Source organism: Phalacrocorax aristotelis, chromosome 4 (assembly GCF_949628215.1).
Source record: "Phalacrocorax aristotelis chromosome 4, bGulAri2.1, whole genome shotgun sequence".
In the NCBI taxonomy this organism is placed as follows: Eukaryota; Metazoa; Chordata; class Aves; order Suliformes; family Phalacrocoracidae; genus Phalacrocorax; species Phalacrocorax aristotelis.
Window position 1 is genome coordinate 14,324,129 of NC_134279.1, and position 20,101 is coordinate 14,344,229.

At 40.5% G+C, this 20,101-nt stretch overlaps 1 protein-coding gene across 6 annotated transcripts in view; it reads right to left on the reverse strand.

Annotated features, from left to right (window-relative positions):
- Window positions 1-209: 209 nt before the first annotated feature.
- The window catches only part of LIN54 (lin-54 DREAM MuvB core complex component), a 39,013-nt gene continuing 19,121 nt past the window's right edge, over window positions 210-20,101 (reverse strand). For 3 of the 6 annotated variants that reach the window (XM_075090333.1, XM_075090336.1, XM_075090332.1), the window contains 12 exons: window positions 18,541-18,661; window positions 15,545-15,690; window positions 13,869-14,027; window positions 11,576-11,792; window positions 10,752-10,825; window positions 10,391-10,588; window positions 8,471-8,562; window positions 7,145-7,216; window positions 4,714-4,816; window positions 4,383-4,520; window positions 3,475-3,677; window positions 210-2,921 (listed from right to left, as the gene is read on the reverse strand). In XM_075090333.1, coding sequence (XP_074946434.1) covers window positions 2,720-2,921; window positions 3,475-3,677; window positions 4,383-4,520; window positions 4,714-4,816; window positions 7,145-7,216; window positions 8,471-8,562; window positions 10,391-10,588; window positions 10,752-10,825; window positions 11,576-11,792; window positions 13,869-14,027; window positions 15,545-15,690; window positions 18,541-18,661 — 1,725 coding nt within the window. In that variant the 3' untranslated portion in view covers window positions 210-2,719. Of the gene's footprint in view, window positions 2,922-3,474; window positions 3,678-4,382; window positions 4,550-4,713; window positions 4,817-7,144; window positions 7,217-8,470; window positions 8,563-10,390; window positions 10,589-10,751; window positions 10,826-11,575; window positions 11,793-13,868; window positions 14,028-15,544; window positions 15,691-18,540; window positions 18,662-20,101 lie in introns of those variants that run through there. The other 3 variants (XM_075090335.1, XM_075090334.1, XR_012660218.1) reach the window with 2 other exon arrangements.

Consider the following 20,101-nt stretch of genomic DNA (forward strand, 5'->3'; position numbering starts at 1 on the left):
CTGAAAATCCAAGCCAGTACTTGCATCAGAAGTGGGTCTAGTGTTAACAGATTTATTTTCATGTTCCAGTGAAAATCTTCTGTGTGTATTTGTCAGTGCTGAAGGAAATGAGTGCAAAAAAAATATTTACAGAATAGTATAAATGTTTATTTTTCTTTGTGATTCATCTGACTTATTTGTACAATATAGAAAAGTGTACTCTGAATCGGTCTAGTAAATATAAATTTAATTTTTCTACTTTCAGATGTAAACAGAACTAGAAAATGAACCCTTGCCCCATTCCCAATTATGTAACTGGATGAACTTGACTGTAAATCTTGTCCAGCAGTTTGATGCAAATGGCTAAGGAAGTACAAAAACCAATTCACACATTCTACACCAGGGAGGGGGGAGAAAGGAATTCAAGCTTAATATTTGAAAAAAGCTTGTTCAAAACAAAATAGAAGAACTAAGAGCATTTGATTGCACCTTCAAAGTCTTTACAAGCGAAATATTCTCAAGCAATACCATCATACATAATTACAACTGTAATCTAAATTTCACAAGTGTTTTTGCACACTGTATATAAATACACATCACGAAAGGTGCAATTTAGAGTAAGACACAGAATATATACAAAACTAACATGGATTGAAGTCTAAACAAAACAAGGCATATTGCAATCTGTTTGAAAAATAACGTAAGTAGGTATTACTTTATTCACTTACACTAATTTACATTTATACAAATGTTACTGGACATACTGTATTAGGTCACTAAAAGTAAACTGAATATCTGCACTATCTACATGTAAAGTTACTGCACTGATTTTTAGTAAATCCAAATTCTAATTATGAAAAAAAGTGTTGCACAAGAGGTGGATTCCCTTTTCAGAGATTTGCACAAATATACTTGCTATTTATGCTCAGGGAGATGTTAATAGCAGACAGGGCCTTTCAAATGGTGACTGGGAGGTCAAACCTTGTCTGCAAGGGCCATTCAACAGGCCCACCACCACTGCTGGCCACCTCCTAGGCCCTTTGTGCCCCCAAGGCATTTCAAGGAGACACCAGAGAAGGGAAAAAGGGCCTTTTGCTCAGTGCACAGGACTGTGGGGTGAAGACAGGAGTAGAAGCATCCTCCCATCCTATTGCCATCACACATGTAGGCACTTAACTCTGTTGCTGGTTTGCCTACCTCCTACCTTTCCCCAGCCTGGCCCTGCTAGAAACTTGGAGAAAGAGCTCTGCTGCATTTTTCTTTATTTACAGTTTTACAGGAGGAATACAAAATCCCTTTTGCAAAAACCTAGCTAGTTCAGGCTGAGTGAGAGATAATAAAAACACCTGTGATTAAACATGGTTATTGACATTCATGGTAGGTAAGTAACCTCCCAGGTTAATTTTGCAAGTGTGTTGCACTATCAAAAATGGTATCTGAGATTGCCTGTAACAAATACTGAAAAAATCCCCTGCCCTAGTCTGTACACCGCTATAGTTGATTCCCCCTGCTGCCACACACCCCTCAACTCCAAGCTTTATGTAAAAGAATCCATCCATCTGTTTTGGTAGCAGTCCTGATTCTATGCTAGCATCCTCTCCGATCATGGCGCTCTCAGTCATTCTAAACAATACTAAAAAAATAACCTTCCGACAAGTAAATTACCAACACACAGAAGCAGCATCCTGAAGACCCACAACCAGGTTGAATGTGATCCATACCTGCCTTGGTAAGTCGATACAGATGCAGATTGTCTTGAGTCCTCACTAAGACAACTCCACGGTCTCCAGTGACATCAGTTTCTCAGATGAACACTTTTCCAGAGTTACAGCTCAATCCTAGAAAACACAGTGGACCGCACATCCCTTCCTCCAGTGAGGGATTAGGCTGCTGCAGACCTCTGAAAAACCAAGCTTCATCTATGCAACAGCATCGGTCTGCTGCACACTTAGGTTACACTGTAGACCAGGCAGACAGTCTGGTATTGCAGCATGGCTGCTTTTCCTCACTTCTGAAAACAGGCCACTGTCTCTGCCTTCAAGTTCCAGCTTAAACATTTGAGCTCTCAGCCACATACCTATCAAAAAATTTCCATTAATTTCATTTGCTTCTAAACCCCTTGGGCCCTGCTCCAGCAAGATTCTCTACCACTTGCCCAATGTTAAATCTGCAAGCAACCCCTCTGTATTATTACCTGTGTACTCCACAGTACTCTGTGCACTAAAGAAACTTGCTGTGTCAGGTCCTAAATACATGTACGCTTTCCATATATATGCTCATTTTTACATACTTCCTTTCAGAACTATCTTGGATCTTATTACATGCCTGTTGCCAAAAGTGTCACCTGGCTGTTGACACAACCTGTGTTTTCCTGTATGCACAAAGTTATGCAACTCCATAGACAGTAAATATATATTAAAATAATTTATATATGCTCTTCAGGCATTTTTTCTGGGGAAAGGGGAGAACACATCTTATTTTTAAGAAACCCAAGGTAAAAGCTGTACATCAGGAAGAAGAATTGACCTTTAGACATTGTCTTAAGTAGAAGAGGATTTAGCTAAGATTTAAAAGGCTCTACATCTTGTTATAAAAGATTTTTCTTGTTTCAATCTTACACAGGTCAATTTACAACAAGCACCAAATTAACAAATGTTATCAAATCCTCTATGACAAACCAAAGTGTCCCTGTGCCTTAAGTGTTCTGTTCAGTCTGCTTTGTTGTGGCTCACATGCATGGTCAGCAGTTCATGGTGCAAGGGTCACTTTTGGACTTCCCTGCAGAGTTAATAACTCTCATCAAACAGCGTCCAAACTCCTCCAGGATCATGCGCTCTGCTGCAGCTTTTGACTTGCCCATTTTCTCTGCTTGCTCTGCCTGTGCGAGAAGGCATTCGCAGGTTGCATCAGCTACCTCCTTGGTTACAAATGTAAATGGCAGCCTGAAACAAAGAAAATTCCACTCGCTCTCAGCAAAAACACACAATGAACCTAACTCAAGGGCTGGGTAACTTTTTCGTACACGGACTGATGAGATTTCATCTGCCCCATTGCTTCCAATAGCCTTTAGACAATCAAGAGGGAGTGAAATGAACTGGTGGGCCGTTGTGCTTTGGTGCCTGCCTCCACTGATGTACAATTTGAAGTAGACTTTGAAATGCACAGGTACATTGAACAATTCTCCAGCTTTTACCATAAGGGCAGCTCAACGATTACATCCTCTCAGTAAATGAGACACTTGTACTTCATGCTTCCTGTGAGCATATAGGCAACCATGAGAAGATAACACTTAGTTATGTGCTTGAACACAGCTATGCTTGTCATAACCTAGGTTCCACAGAAAGCAGTTGCATGAACAAAAAGCTCCATTCACGCGAGTGCTCCTGCTTTTACAACTTACACAGATAACATTCAAAGATGACAGGGACATACCTGTCACATCAAAAAGAAGAAACACATTAGAAGCAACTGAAACAGGGTGCTGCATTAACTTACTTCCCACCACCACTGCTGAGTGCTGGTGTTGGCCTTGTCAGCAGATCTGAGATCTGGGAAGATAATTTTGTCTTTGCAGCGGTCTGCTGCTGGACCCTAACTTCTGCAGCATCTGCTAAATGCATCAATGTCTTTCGCTCTGGGCTTTCTTCAAAATTTTTACAGCCAATGCATTTGCATATGGAAGAACACATGATTTTTGCCTGAAAGAAAGAAACAAACAAAACATGAGAAACCTGTTGCAACCTTGTCTCCCTTTATGACAAGCCACAACAAAAAGGAGATCTTGTTTTAATCTCTTACCAATTAGCCACTAGAAGCCCCCAAGTAGCAGGTTTTTTTCGTCAAAATTCTCACCTCAAACTGACTTGCCTTCCCAGAACATACACTTGAATCAAATGCAAATCAATGGTTTCCCACTGATCCCTTTCTTCACCAACCTATTGTTTCTGGTGGAATTTAGGTGGATGAGCTGAGAGAGGTCAGTCTGCCACTGTCTTTACAGCCACAGACTGATCAGTTAACTGACACAACAACTTTTGCTTTTGTCTTCCACAGACATGTTCTATCCCAGAGCATCTGTAGGATGCTGCTTCAACTCCTCCTAGGGACTTGGTGCAGTAGATCTCTTTAGAAAATACTGCTCTTCAGTAAAGGACAAATCCAAGCCTGAGTTCAAAGTTGCCGCATGGTCTAAAATTAGACTTATATAACAGAAGTTATCAGTTTTACCATATACATTACTTTCTACATGCAAACTGCTGGAATAAGAGGTAACATTATAGCAATAGAAAAGAATAGAGAGAAAACATTATAGCAAAACAAAGGAGAAACAAAGCAAATCAGAGAAGTTGCAGCACTAAAGGGAAAAAGCCAGTATATCTTTAAGATGAGATAATACCTCATACCTCGTAACATTCGCAGTAGTTTTTGAGACATCCCGAGCGTTTACAGTTACACCCTTTGCTGTGTCTCCGATCTGATTCTCCTTCCTTTCCTTTCCCTATTTTGGGCTTGAAGGCTTCAGGGTTTCTATCAAGGCAGGCCTGTCAATGCAGACCCAAAGGGTCAGTAACTGCATGCGGGGAACAGAATTTAGAGGTGCAATAAAAGAACTTAAGCCTTGCACATGTGGGAGGAGATCAGGGAATTATACATCCAACCCTGCCCTGTGCCGTAGCTTCAGAAAACACAAGCTAAACGGCTTTCATCCCAGGGGCAGGGGAAGACGCCCCTCACCTTTATTGCTTTTTGCCTATCGTTTTCATGGTCCAGGTTGTTATAACAATTTGTACAGTTGCAGTTATTGCAGAATTCACCATTTGCAAAACAATCACAATACCTGAAACAGAAGATGCAGAAGGTGTTTATAAACATGCCCATTACATCGGCATTAGTACTGATGGCAGTAGCAGAAGCTCCTAGTCTGATGATATGCACATGCGCCAATAAGGGTAAGGGTCACCTATGCTCAGCTCCATGTATACAAGTGGTATAGCTCAAGGGTGCCCACCTTAGCTGATGTTCACATAGCACAGGTCCCCATAGCAGCAAAAGGAGCTAATACTACTTTCCCCTAGGGCAACTCCTGGGTGGCTGACCCACATATTGAGGGCCATCCTGCTGCAGCTGCCTCATAGCCAGTTCAAGTCAGCCTTCAGGAGCTCTCAACAGCTGAAACAAAAGGCAACCAACTGGAATGCCAATCAACAGGCAGACTGACCAACACAGCAACAAGCCTTTTATTGTTAGTTCTGCCCATAGGTTGCTTGCAGCTGTGAACTGAGGCAGAGTTGGCCAAAGCAGGGATGGAAGAATAGAGAAGGAATAACAAGCAGTACACCTCATAGGCTTTGAAGCACAGGTAACTAGGGAAAGGATCTGAACGAGGATAAAACTGTAGTTATCAGAGACTTTTTAAAGGGATTAGTATATGAATAAAAAGCAGCAAAATATTGACAGGAAAAGCCAATCACATTGCCATGCCTCTTATGTACCTCTGCTACCTCACACAGATCTGATACAAGCAGCACCACATTCATCCCCAGCTCAAACATGGCTTTGGGCCACTACAAACTCTGGCACATTTCAATGCTTCCAGTACCACCTCCAGCTACAGCTGATAGAAACTGCTGATCCTCTTCAGTTGCTGTCCAAAATCCCGCTGGGAGTGTATGTTTATTTTTAGGAGCTTAAACCCCTTGCAAAACTGGCTTCCTGTGGCTTGCCCAGGGCAACACTACAAGAACTAGATTAGGGTTGCCCTGGAGTCCACTACAACCCTTATCAGGTTGAATTGCATTTTGGTGATTTTTAGAATCCTGAATGGTCCCAGGAACAAACTACATCAAAAGCTTCTACAACTTGTAATAACTTTCCTTTCTGTCCTGTTTAAAATTCAGTAGTGGAATGGTCCTGGTTTCCAAAACAAACAGTGCCAGCATCAACCTAGAGCATCAGTAAGCAAATAACTTCTCCGAGTTCTCTTCTTTGTAGAATAGGCTATGTGCCTACCTTCAATATTCATTTTGGAAAAACCACCCCCCCTTCCAGACAGGAAAGAGTTTTACTAGCAAGAAAGTATCTTTGCCAGAGTGGGTTAGCCATTTGCTCTGACCAATGCTTAGCCGCTTAGAGATATAATTAGAATAATTTACAAGAAAAATTTGGAAACACAGCATTCTGAAGCTGCAAAGCATCACCAGCGATGCCATTATTCTCCCAGAATTTCCAGAGCATTCAGCCGCCAAAGACCAAAATAAGTGGAAAACCATAAGCATCTAACATATATTTTACACTACAAAGTCAGTCACATATGTTGTAAAACATCTGAAAAAACAGCTACACATCTTCCCATTTTCTACATCTTCTGTGCAACAGGCACTTTTGAGGCTATGAAGCACAGGACACACCTCCCCACACAGAGGTTATTGTGAGGTTATTCAAACCGAAAAGTTTGAAAAGACACTTCTTAACTTGGGTTCAGAATCTGTTGCATCACTTCCCCTTTGAGCAGCACACCACTGATTTCCACTTCATTATCTAGGACTCAGGGAACCACAGATTAATTTCAGTACCTCCTCCTTTTATGTCCCAAAACTGGTAAACTGACTTTGCCTCAAGTTAAAAGAAACTTAATATCTCCTCAGCTTAAAATCTTTTATGTCAAATTCTTACAAAGACACTGAATGGAACAGCAAAATACGTCATGAGGATGAGCAAGACTCAGACCTACCAGTGAAGAATCACTTGTCTGTTCAGTCGTTTAAGAAAAGATACACAGCCCAGTTTTTCTGAAGTACTTGATACAGCATGGTATTACTGACACGCTTCACCAAAGTATAGCAGATACCCACTGATGATACCCTGGGATGTCATGTAACTCATGCAACAATAACAACGCAACTACAGCTGCTGAGTGGAATAGGCTCCACCAGGCAACAAGGCTACAAAGTTAGAACTTCATAAAATGTTAGCATACATATAGCTCACAGGAGTTACAAAATTACACAGACACTGCAACACCTCCACCAATATCAACAGCAACCTTAAATTAGCACTAGACATAATATTTCTGACATACTTAAAAACGGTATATTCCAATACTCGGCATAAATTTGTGATGTCAAAAAGGCGGCTTAAAAACAAACCAAAACCAAGCCGTACTTACAGTTTCAAACATAAAGACTTAGTACAATTGCAGGGCTTCCTGGGGCGGTTTGCAGATTCAGAAGAAATTATTCTGTGAGGGGGAAAATGGTGCATTTAGACACACACACACACTGTTTTATCAGTTTCTTCCTATTTTAAATTCAGGTAAATAGATCATAAACACTTAAATTTTTCTATTCCCCTTACATTAGGTTTTTGGCTGACTGCATTTAAGTAACTATTATATATAGTGCCTTTCTAACCCAGAAAGAGCTGGATTATTTGCTGCAAATCTGGCTGCATGCCTGAAGTAGAAATGAGGCTTAAAGCTAGAGGAAGCATCAAAACTGAAAACATCCTTGGAACTCCTCCACATGCAGGGGGTCTAGACCAAGACAAGGTTCACACAATATGACTGTGCCTTTTCTTGTGTTCTAGTTGACATTAAAGGGAAAAAAATATCTCTGGAATAACAAGCCAAAACATGGTATTCAGTTCATAAATAAACTTTATATCAGAGTCTTTAATTACTCTTAAAACTCAGATTTTGTGTCACTAATCGCTTTTGACGAGATTCATTCCATCCCTCTCCAGCAATTTCTGCACATAATACCAGGGAGATTAAGTCAAACCCATTTGTTTGAATAGCTGCATCTGGATTTGGGATTAGTTTGCATCAGTTAAAGTGACAGCAACAAAAAGCACCTTGGCATTTACAGTTTCCAGTAAACAATAATACAAGAGGACTGTGCAGAACCGCTAAGCCTGCTGGATTGGCAAAGGGAAAATAATACGTTAGCCATTATTTCCATTGTTAAAGAAAAAATACAAGACTGAAAAAACCCAAAGCTTCCTATCAGGATCCATTCTGCACTTTAGTTCCATGTTGCTGTTCGGCTGGATTTATGCACATGCTAAGCATCTAGCTCTTGTATCATCCAGTACCTCTTTCCAACAACGTTGAGAAATAGTTGAGGCCTGTAGCTCCCAGGTGCTGATGCAAAATGAAGAATGAGCAACAGGGAGCTTTCAGGCCAATCTCCTGCTACACAAGTTCAAAAAACAGAAAGGAAAGCACTGCTTTGATCAAGAGACTGGCTCAGCTGTCAGACAGATCCGTGTCCTTTAGTCAGAGGTAATAACCACACCACAGTACACTTGATTTTCTTGGAAAATTCCCCAAACCAAACTTCAAACCTCAGCTCCCATCCTTCCTTATAATGGGACTGAAAGATGCTGCTCATTCAGCAGCCTATACTGCAGGGTTTTTTTTGTTAGGGTGGGGCAGGGTTTTTTTGTGTTGTTTGTTTTGGGTTTTGTTTGTTTGTTTTTGCAAGACACTCACCCATTGAATGGTAGTCGTGCTTGGGACTGGATACTAGATGTCCCTGTAAAGCCAGTGTTGCTTGCTATAGATACATATGATGACTGTTGCAGCTAACAAAACAAAAACATTAATGTGTAGCCAAAGAAATCAAAGTATACACAAGAGGATGTGTAGCTATTCTTTTAATTAGGTTTCCAGATATTGTTATAGAAATAACATGCTTGGAAGTACAGTTTTAGACATCTGTAGAAATCGGGCAAGGCAGCAACCTCCTGCCTCCATACCTTGCATAAAAACATTATTTTAGATATTTTTGTTCTAGATTACATTGTCTACAGCCATACAGATAACAGAGGCTACCCATGGAAATGTTCAGACCAGAAACAGTTCCAGCTCCTGAAAATGTACTCATTTCCCCCCTTTTCCTAAGCAACCCTGACCCTAATAGAGCAGGATCACTTCCTGCACCAATTACTGCAGTAGCTTCCTCAATATATAAGCCACTCATTACAAAATTAAATAAAAGCAAGTAAAATTATTTACATTCCAACTCCTCTGCACACCTGGACAAACAGTTTGTTTTTCACATTAAAAAAACAAGATCTCCTAAGAACCTGTCAAATGACAAACTATGTGCAGCTATTTTTTCCTGCTGGGACAGGTTCTAAAGACAGACTGGCACATAACAAGATATGGACCTACTGGGACCAGGCCAAAGGGGACAGATTGTGTCCAGAACACAAAACCTCTGAGGAGAGGTCCAACAAATGGTATTATTTAGTTTAAGGTAAGATTTGTGGAAGAGGATTGGAAGAACACAGTAAGATTTCAGGGTCAAACTGCAGCTGTGACAGAAAGAAACCAGAAATGAGGTTGGTACCAGTAATGCCATGAGCTGACAGTCTTTATTTGCACAGATTGGCCAGTCAGCCTTCAGCAGAACATGCCATTTACTCTCTCCTTTTCATTCCAAATGTTGGTCAGATCTTGGCAAAGAGCAAAAAAACCTAATCCCTAGACCTGGGTTGGTGTGACTGATACCCCCTGCTACTGACCCATGGTAACGTGGTTAGCATGACTAACACCATTTTATAATGCGAGCAGCTATTATCTGACACCAAGTGGGTCACATATTCATTCCCTTTCCCCTCATTATGAAGGCCCTGAAGGTCCTGTGAACCAAGTAGACAAACAGATTTCTTCTTCCCCTCACTACTGGCCTCAAGATTCCTGGGCACCAGGCCAATTACTCCCTTCCTTACTGGCCATTAAGGTCTCCAGCACCCAGATAACCAGGTGGTGGTAATGACCCTGTCACAGAACAGGGAAGTGTAACAGTACACAGAGCACTGTCTATAAAATCAAGCAGTTACAAGTCCTAAGTGAGGAACTTGGATCAGAACTGCTGCTGGACAGCAAGACCTGTGACCCCCCGGTGGCTAGGGACACTTCCACTGACATCTGCTTCCTCTGAGGACTGAGTTAGTGACTCATTCTTTTATATGATTTTCGAGTCTAGATTATGAATATTATATTGATAAAGCAAACCATTTATTAACAATCTGGTCCAATCTGCAGAGGGCCTAGGTGATTAGAAATTATAAGTTAAGATCTAGGTGATTAGAAATTATAAGTTGTATTATAAATTCTGTACTACACTGCTTATAAAATCGTAATGCACCAATTCTGCTTACAGAAATCTTATGCTATTCAGATTATAGATTCTATGCTATGCTAATAAAAAAAATCCTGTTAAGAAAACAAAGGTTTAATTGTAACTATGATTTAGCGCCGTCATAATTCTGCCAAGGATCCCTTAAGAGCAACTGTTTGTCCCCTTAGTGTTACGTGACAGCTGGGGAGCAAAAACCTTTCAGAGGAAGGCAGTATGTTCCACAAAGCACCGCTTCCTTTTCTATCTCTGGGTTAACACCATACCTGTGTGACATACTGAGCTGGAAGGACTGCATACCCGACGTTTCCTGTGCCAGGTGCTGGTGCCAGTACAGTGCCCGGTGGGAGGTTGGTGAGGTTTGGCTGTATCTGTGGCAATGGAGTGGCTGGCATAATAAGTCTTTGTTGGGGCTGACTAGTAGTAACTATCTGGGAAGTTGGGTTGATCGGTTTGGGCACCACCTGGAGAGAAAAAAAAAAAAAAAAAAGAGTTCTTTATGAAATAATTGTTCTGTTGTTTCAGAATGCACTTTTATTAATAGAACACAATCACAGTGCTGAAACCGGATTTTTTTTCCTGTCCAGCCAAAATAAGTCAGGAGTATGCCTTTTATGTCTAGCTCACCTGTTTCACAGTTTGTGCTGGCACTATCGGAACAGACATCCGTACTGGTGTTGCATTCACCACCACTGGCTTTGCTAGTATCAAGAAACAACATCACATTAACACACCTTATTCACTCAAAGTCCACAGTTCAGTCCTCCAGAGTTTCACATGCACATAATGCAAAGGTATTTAATACTGTAACTATGCACTGAGATTACCTCACCAAACTCATGGCACGAAACATTTATGTCTAAAGAACACCTATGTAGACAGGTATTTGGCACAAGAGTGTGCACACGTTTCACATCAATGGCTTAGAAGGCAGCTTGGGTGCAGAGGTCCTCTGGACACCGGATTTCCCTTGGCAAGAGGAGAATAGAATAAAAACCCACACCTTGGTTTGAAATCTTTTATTCCATCACAGAAAGCATGGACAGAAACCAGCGGAAACATGTGGCACTTCTAAAGCACTTTAGATGGCAGGTTCTTCATGTTGCAGGAGTTTTGGCAATATGTCTGTGGGCTGTCCTAGCTTCATGCTTTTCACAGAGGATCTGGGACTTGCCAGGGAATCACCCACAAAGCTGGTAAACTAGGGAAAAGCAACCTAAAATGCTCCAGGAATTCAGGCCCAAAGACATAGCAATTTGACACAGAGGAGCATTTCCACATACAAACCAGAGGTTACAGTAGAATATGAAATTTATGGAGTCTACCACAAAACCAAATACATCTGGCTGTCTTGATGGATCTCTATTACGTACTCATTTTAATCCTCACAAAACACTCAAGAAAAAAAAACAAGAATAAACTTCAGACAATACATTAGCACCAGCACTTACCCTGTTGAAGAGGCTGCGTATTTGTACAGGGATTTTGACTGGCTGATTGGGTTGAACTATTGGCTGTTGTGGCAGTAACAAGTCTGACATAATGGAACTTGCTTCCCGGTACCTGAATCTGCTGAACATTGGGTGCAGTGGCCAAGGGAATAATTGTCTTAAATTGAGACGTACCCACTCCTCCTACAGTAATAGTCTGCACTGCTGATTTCACAGCCTGTTAAGCCAACACAGACAGCACAAAGTTACTTGTACAAAGGTAGAAAGAACATCAGTGTTTATTCCTCAACTGTTAAAGAGCAACTCTTTAATCCATTCGCATACTTGAGAACCAAGACAGTTAGTCCCATTTTTGCTTTCAAAAGTAAAACAGATGTGAGGAGATTAAACACCTCTCAACAGCTCAGAGCAAACTCAGTTCCATTTTCAAAGCTCCACACCAAACTACTATTTACATGAGTAAGGTGATTCAGTCCACTTCCCCAGATACAATATCTGCCAAAAACATTTCAGGCGACTACAGAAAACATTTCTTGGTTTGTATTCAAGAGTCAAGGAACGAACAAACCTAGAAAATTCCTGCTAATAAAAACAAATGGTAAGAACTTGCAGAACTGTTTGTGCTGGACTGTGGCATGATTTATCTCTGTGTGTACAGATACGTCCTATTAAGACAGTTTGTGATTAATACACAGAAATCACTGTGCAGCCCTTGAGAAGGAATTGGAACAGAGTCCATAAACTGATAGCTGAAGATATGAGAAAGAGGGCACAAGCTGAGAAATGAAAGATGCAAGAACAATGAAGAGTAGGAAAACACATTTATTAAAAAAAAGGCAAAAAGGGGAAAGACAGGGAGTTCAGCAGACCTGGGCTACCTCACAGCTGAAATAACGGTACATCTGGAATTTGCAAGACTTTCTCTTTCCGATTTCTCTCAAACTACAATCCGATAACAAGCAATTGTTTTATTTATATATGTTTATAAGCCTACCAGTTTGATAATGGCTTCTTTTTCCAGCCTTGCTGACAACCTCAAACCTTGGATTATTCCTCCTTCCATATAACTTCTTTTGGAGCTCAGCTTTTTATACTCAGTATCTTTTAATACTGAGATTAAATGTATCATTGTCCTTGGCGTTAAGTTTTAGTATTAAATTTGGTTGATAGTGCGATGTGACTTCTTGTTGGAAGATTTTCCCAGCTCCCCAGCCTTCAGCAGCTACATAAATGAAATCTCAATTTGCAAATATTTCACTGGAAATATAAGAACAACTCGGAAAATTGTAAAACTCAAGTGACAGTTCTTTTAAAGGAATGTTCTCGAGCCTAGAGAAGACAGGTGAAACCCTTGTGTTGTGTCAGATAGGTTTGGATCAGAACACAGCCATCCCCTTTTTGTCACTTAGAGTGCTTGCATTAGAGTGACTTAACCTTTTAACACCCGTTCCAAAAAATTTTTTCAGTTTTACTCTGAAATGAATTCAAATCATGCTGGTGTCCACATCCCCATATCCGTTTAGGATTCAAGTTAGCACCTGTATCAGTAAGATGAGACTGGCAAAATCTGTCTGAGTCTCTGCTCTTGTGCTGTATATGCAGCTGTGTCCACACACTACTATATCCACTCTGGTTATTTACACTCATACACACTATGTTTACCAAAAGAAGAATACAGACATTAAGATAGAAAAAGATTCACCTACAATTACAAAAGATGAAGAAATGTCAGTTTTGTCATTCATTAATGCAAATCAATTTATCAAAGCTATTATGGAAAACCATGATATTTTTCTAGAAATGAGGCACAGGAAATTAATAATTTCTAATTCTGTAGGTCTCAGACCGTGGTGTCTTGCTGATGCAGACTTCTACCGCAAGAATATGAACTCCATTGTTGCAAACCTCAGAAACACCTGCAAAGGAGCCCTAGTCAGTCAGTGGTACAGAAACACTGACAGACCCACCCAAAAAATGCTGCTTCGTGTCATAGGCAGCCTTTAAAGTTACTTGGGAGATTGAGAGTATGGAGACAAGAACCTGTACCAAGTGGGCTTTCCAGGTTTGAAAGCTGCTTTCTAACAGCATGCCCCTGCATGGGCTTGCAGTGGTTTGCACTGCTCAACCGAAGAAGCACGTGCTTCCTTAGGGCAATGCTTTTGCTAATTTTTAAGCATACACCATTACAAGAACACTTTGGGACTGATCACTGCCAGTTTGTGGTTCAACACTCCAGTTTCCCTGCAAGCGATGAGACAGGCATGCCAGAAGACACAGGAAAGTCAGTCTGTACCTGGGCGGTTGTGTGGTTGACTATAGCCTTCCCAGGGGAGGAGGGTGCTGACTGCTGCACTGTGAGGATCTGCTGTCCTAATGCTACATTCAGTGGGACACCCACTGTCTTCTGGGGGGAGTTGGGAGGCTGGGAGGCCACTGACACCACTGTTAGCTGCTTGGAAAAACAAAGAAGCAGTTTAAATCTCTGCACAGGATACAAGACCCTGCACACACACATTCGCCTTCTCATGAAAGTACAGTTCTCCACCAGTACAAAGAGTTCTTTCTGTGAACAAGGGTGCTGTATTTAATCACAGCTCACACAGGTCCAACTGTGCAACAACAGCACATAGACATGTTAGAATCTTCAAGGCTGGTTCCTAGCACCAAAAGGCCCCAGCAGAAAGCTAGCGCTGCTTCTGCTTTTTGGTTTTGGTTTGTTTGTTTGTTTAAGGAAACTAGCCCACTGAAGCCTGAGCATTGTCAGTGTAGATTTTTCTGAATAACAGCGTTATAGTCACTACCATGACTACTACATCATAAACAGAAATCTTAAAGGAGAGCTGTGGGAAAAAAAAAATCTCACATTACACTACTGATTCAGCCAAAGTATAAGAACATCAGTATTTTCAAGTGTACTTTCCAGATTCCTGTTGAGATCTAGTCTTCTGACTGCATTTCTGCTGAGTGCAGTGTTTGAGTACTCTATTCTATATAGCCACACCCCTTCCAAGGTTAGTTTTCTTTTTGTTCTACACTTCCTTCTTTATGTTTTAAGACGACTCCCAATTTTTGAAACCATTTGATTTTAAAATATACTTAGAATTACTTATCTACAGTAAATTCAAGATGTAACCCTAAGGACTGTTTTCGCCCCTGATGATAATTTTGATTCTATAATTTTTTTAACTTCTTCCTCATGTTGCCTCCCTCACTAATAGTTGTCAAACACAAGTCCTCCACTCCATTTGCATAATATTACATAGCTAGAGCACTGCCAAACTAAGGTGATGCTTTACTCTTACACTAGTTTTCATACACATTTAGTTTGCACGCACTATGCATCTTGTCCCCCCGACTCTTCCTTTCGCCAGCAATAGTCCTCTTCTCAGGACAATTTTATCAAGTCTAAAATAAAAGCGTCACCATGACACTTTTCTGTAACGCAACTTACAATGGACGAGTTACCTTTTCTATGTCTCGCCTACCTGTGCCAATCTCCAGCTCTATATTTGTCAAGGACCACTGCAAATCTCATTTGTTTCAGACGTGATTAGGGAAGACTAAATTTTCTACCCAATAGCAGCCAATGGTTAATAAATGCTGACCTATTAACATCATTGAGGTCTCATCTTAAACAGCCTGTAGATGTTTTATAAAGGCATTAAAAAAAGAAACACAACTGTTCAAGCACTTTGCTAAACGAGAACAGCTGCTCTCAGAATGGATGCTTAGGGAATAGCAAGAAATGGCAGGAATGGGAAACTAATGCAGTAATGCATATTAATTAAAACCAGAGTAAGGAAGCCAATTGCAAAAAATCTAGCTTAGGCCATTACCGCAGAGCATCGTGATGTGCAATGGAGACTCTGAAGTGGCGGGATCATAAACAGCTTGTAGCAAAGACACAGAGCTCCATTCAGACCACTGTGCAGGAGGGACAGAAGACTGCAGCCAGAATCAGGTCCTTACCTTATTAGGGGATTTGAGTGGCGAGATAGCTATTTTATTCGGTGTCTGTTGTGTCGTTGTACTCAAAGATGATCCAATGATTCCACTCTCAGAGATCGTTATTGTCTTTGGTGGTGTTCCTGGAGCAGACTGTGAAAGAACCCTACCTACAAACAATGAAGATACCATCAGCTCAAGTCATACTTCTTTATGTTAACTTTTAAAGCAAAGTTTTCTCTGCATATCATGCAACTGATCCCTACTGCTGAGGGTGTATTACCTGGTAGGAAGGACATCGGCATCCTTTAAGTTAGAGTTAGGAACAAAGAAAATAATTGGTATTATTGCAAATAAAAGTACAGTTCGCTTGGGCTTAAAAAAGCCAAAATGTACATGGAGCTTTCTGTGACATTCAGCTGAAAATTCTTTAAAGCCAGGACAGCATCCTGAGGCACGCAGCCCTCCAATACACCTGCATTGTGCAAAATGCCCAACCAATGGGCAGTTCCCTAGGAACTCCCTGGACTGCTGCCAATGTACAGAGAAACTGAGCATTTTTGGGGGGTGGTGGGGTGTACTTACTTTTAAAACCTCAGCCATCAGAAATGAGCTGTGACCAAGAAAAAGGTGTTTGGTCTGTCTACACTCAAGTTTGTTTTTTTTTCTTCTCTGTGTTGGTGGTTGTTTTTGTCACTGCCTAACAGAATATATGCCACTCCGTGAAAATATGGGTAATGGTGTAACTCTACAAACATTGCTTTTACAACAGCAAAAAAGTTTAAACAGCAAAATCAGCAGCTCCAAATCATGAAATTAGTCTTAGGAATATTGCAAAACTCCCAGAGTAGAAAACAGATCTTTTTCCTTTTCATTTTCATACTTCTAAGTTTCTTTCCAAAGACTACTTGACCACAGAGCTTTCATCTGCTGCACTTTGGCTTAGACTCATTTCTGCCATAGCTTCTCTGTCACCCATTCTCTTGTACTACATTTATCAAAATAAGAAACAAACACCAGCATAACTTTTCCATCCAAAACCAACCAGTGGCATGACAATTAATTCAACTGGAACTAACAAGAAAAAGCATCCTCCTTTTGGAAAGCTGCCTTCCTCTGAGGTCTACGTGCTCTAAAATAACCTTCACTTTTGTGCAGCCTAAGTAACAGCACAGATACTTGCCAGCAGCTGCTAAAGCCACACGCAACCTAGTAAAATTCCCACAGACTGACATGTTTCATCTACAGTGTTCAATACTTTGATTTTGTTTTCTCCTGGTGACAGCTTTCCCTTTCTCACTACATCCCCTCTGCGCCCCTTGGCATCAGCTTCCTAAACAGAATCTGGCTGCTTATATTAACAAGTCTTTCAAATTTAGAACTTCCACCTCAGTTTGCAGAAATTCTCAGGCAATTAAAAATATTTGTCAGATTCATAAAAACACACACACAAAATCAAAACAGAACACACAAATGTTACACCTTCCCCAAAAATGAAGCCAGTCTCTCTAACCTGGCAGGCTGTGCTGACTGTTTGGGATGGTAAGGAGAAAAGTAGCTGTTTAAAAAGATTTCCCTCTCAATTAGAGAAGCATCCTCACCTCCCAGTGATGCTTCTCTTCACAAGCTCAGGGACAGGTACTCTTGATTTTCCAACATATTGATTTAAAAGCAGGAAGTTTGTTCATTTTGTAACATATCTACTTGTCAATATTATATAGGTATGTTTGGATTTGGACATTTCCCTTCATCTGGAGGCAGCAAACTTAAACATGCTTTTGTTAGTATTATTTTTGTTGTGGTTTGTTTACCAGTTTTCATGTATTGCCAGATGAAGGTATAATGCAGCTTCAAGTTGCTCATTTCAGGGTTTTTAATGTTTTGGGTTTTTTTCTTTAAAAAACCAAAATGAAACACACCAACAACTTAATTTAAATATTTATAAACACAATGAAGCAATCTTCTTATTCACATATCTGTAGATTTGGTAGGGAACTGTTTGAGAAAGGGGAAAAACTGGGGAGTGGGATGGGGAATCCTCCTTTTACCCAAAAGGTGAGTCAGGCTTCAGGATGCAGGCAGCCTGACAACTCAAGGAAAAGATTATATTTCAGTTATGTGCCATTCACTCATATCTATCAAAGTTTTGATTACAGGAGACAGTTGCATTCTTTTTAAAACCAGCTCAAGTCTCAGTTCTGTAAAGGCTTAACAAATTTGTTCAAATATGTCGAAAAGATTTTAGGCCTACTTGGGTTGGTCAATCTGGAAGCAGTTGAAGACATCCTTCAAAGCTCTGAAGACGACTCTGGCTTCCTACATTTGTCCTTTTGAGATAATTTACACGTCTCAGATGTTACTTGCATACATGCAATGATGCATTTAGCAAGGGACACATTAGTCCCACTGCCATGATAAACTATTACACTATGGGGTTGTTTTTTTTTTAAAGGACAAATTTATTTACTGAAGAGGGAAACCATTTCTTATTTGCCTTAATTACTTTCTTAGACTCTTCTGCAGTGCTTATTTTTGAAGTAGGTGAGCAACTTCATAGAAACAATACAGCTTGATCCACTTTTTTCAAACATTTTTCCTGTTATATGCAGGTATTACATTTAAGTCCAACTCTAAGCAGATTAAAGTAATACAAAACCATGTTTCTCCTCTCCCCCCCCGCCATGTGTATTTATATAATCATCTACAAAAACTTTGTTTATCAAGTAGCCTTTTCTCTGGCTGTGAGGTATTTTTTTCCTCCCCAAAATCCAGGAAGTAAAAGCAAAATAATCAAACTCTACAATCACAAAGGTGATTTTAAATGAGCAAAGTGTAAAGGTACCAACAACCGCATTTATCTGCTTCTACCCACAAAATTATCTGCTGATTTTTTTTTTAAACTGCTTGAGGTATACTTCAACAGAAACTACAGTAAAATAGAGACACAAAAATTTCTACAATCACAGTCTCTTTGAACAGTCTTAAAAATGGCAAAGCAAAACAAGTCAAAGTAGTACAACCTGCAATGACTGGTGACACCTGAGTAGTCTGCCCTGTAACAGCTTTGCTATTGATTGGTTTTGCAAAGATCAGCTTGGTGATCACCGGGCCAGAAGTTGGGGTTCGGGTCTTCTTTGCAATCTGAAAGATGGAGGGAAAAAAGATCTAAAGTAACTTGAGCATTTTGGATCTGAATTATTGTGTTGAGTACATTAGAAAATAGAAAAGACAATACTTGCACGCAGAAGAATAATTGCTTATCTTGCATTTCACCCCCATTTCTCACTATGGAGAGAACTAGAATATCATCCATGCCACTTTACAAAACCAGCCACCAAAGCAGGATAGCCAAATCCCTTACAGCTTTTTCGTAAGATATCTCTGTGCAAACATACATCATTTTCAAGATGCTGAAATTACTTCTTACATGCTGTTGGTCTATATAAAAATATTAAAATTAAATGCACAACACTCAATATTTGAGGCTTACAAAAAGCTGCTACTTTTTCAGCCAACCAGGACAAAACTTGTTCCTCAAGTGATTTAAATACGACAACTACTGCTCTTAAACATGTCTTCACCTATTCTGATGTAGCAGCACACTTTTATCCTGGAAATGGGGAAACAGCCTTCTGCAACAGTTCTCAAAAAGTATATTCCTGAAAGTTTTGGGTACTCACTAGCCAAGAACAAATCAGTTGGCTACATCTGGGTACAAGGGGGTCTTTTTTTCCTTCTGTGATCCAATCTCCTGAAACACAGCTGGACCAGGAACATGTACGTGCAATTCGATGAGACAGATCACTTCATCTTGAAATCTTTGTAAGTAGGATTTTATAGTCTTAAGTCTTAAACAAGACTTTTTGCCCTTTTCCACACATACAGAAGTTAACTACCAAATGCATTTATCTTAATAGTTTATATACACTGGCTGGTGAATAGTTCAATTAAGAGGTTACTTCTTTCAAAGACTATTTTAACCTGTTGACTGCAGAGGCTGCCTGCAGATGCAGATTATCACTAGGATCTTTCCTGAGTCCAAGTGAGTATGCTGGAAGGCATTACTGAAGCCCTTACACTTGTCCATCCCACAGGTCAGGCCCATACTGCCTCTCCGCCACACCACCCAGCCACATCCCATGGGCACCAGCCCCCAAATCCAGCAACAGAGAGGCACAACATTGGCATCCACATGCAGAGCCACCTCTCAAAGGTGCAGAACCCCCTTTGTTACTCAAGTAGCTAACTGAAGAAATGTCACTGACATTCAAAGATACAGAGATTACAGCTACTTTTAACAGCCTGAGAAAGTTCTGAGTGCTTAAATGAAGCAACTGAGTAGACTGGATGTTATGGTTTCCTACACAAAACACTGTTTATAGAATTTGCTGACTTGAAAACACCTCCTTTACAGTAGAGTAACGCCAAAACATTTGAACTATTCAGTAGCACATAACAAATTCCCCAGCTGCCCTGCAAAAAGCACACAAGGCTGTTTCAGCTCCCAGCAGCACACTCACAGCACAGCTGGGGAAGCCAGAGCTCTCCCCTGCTATGGCACTAGAGCTCTCCAGTCTCCCA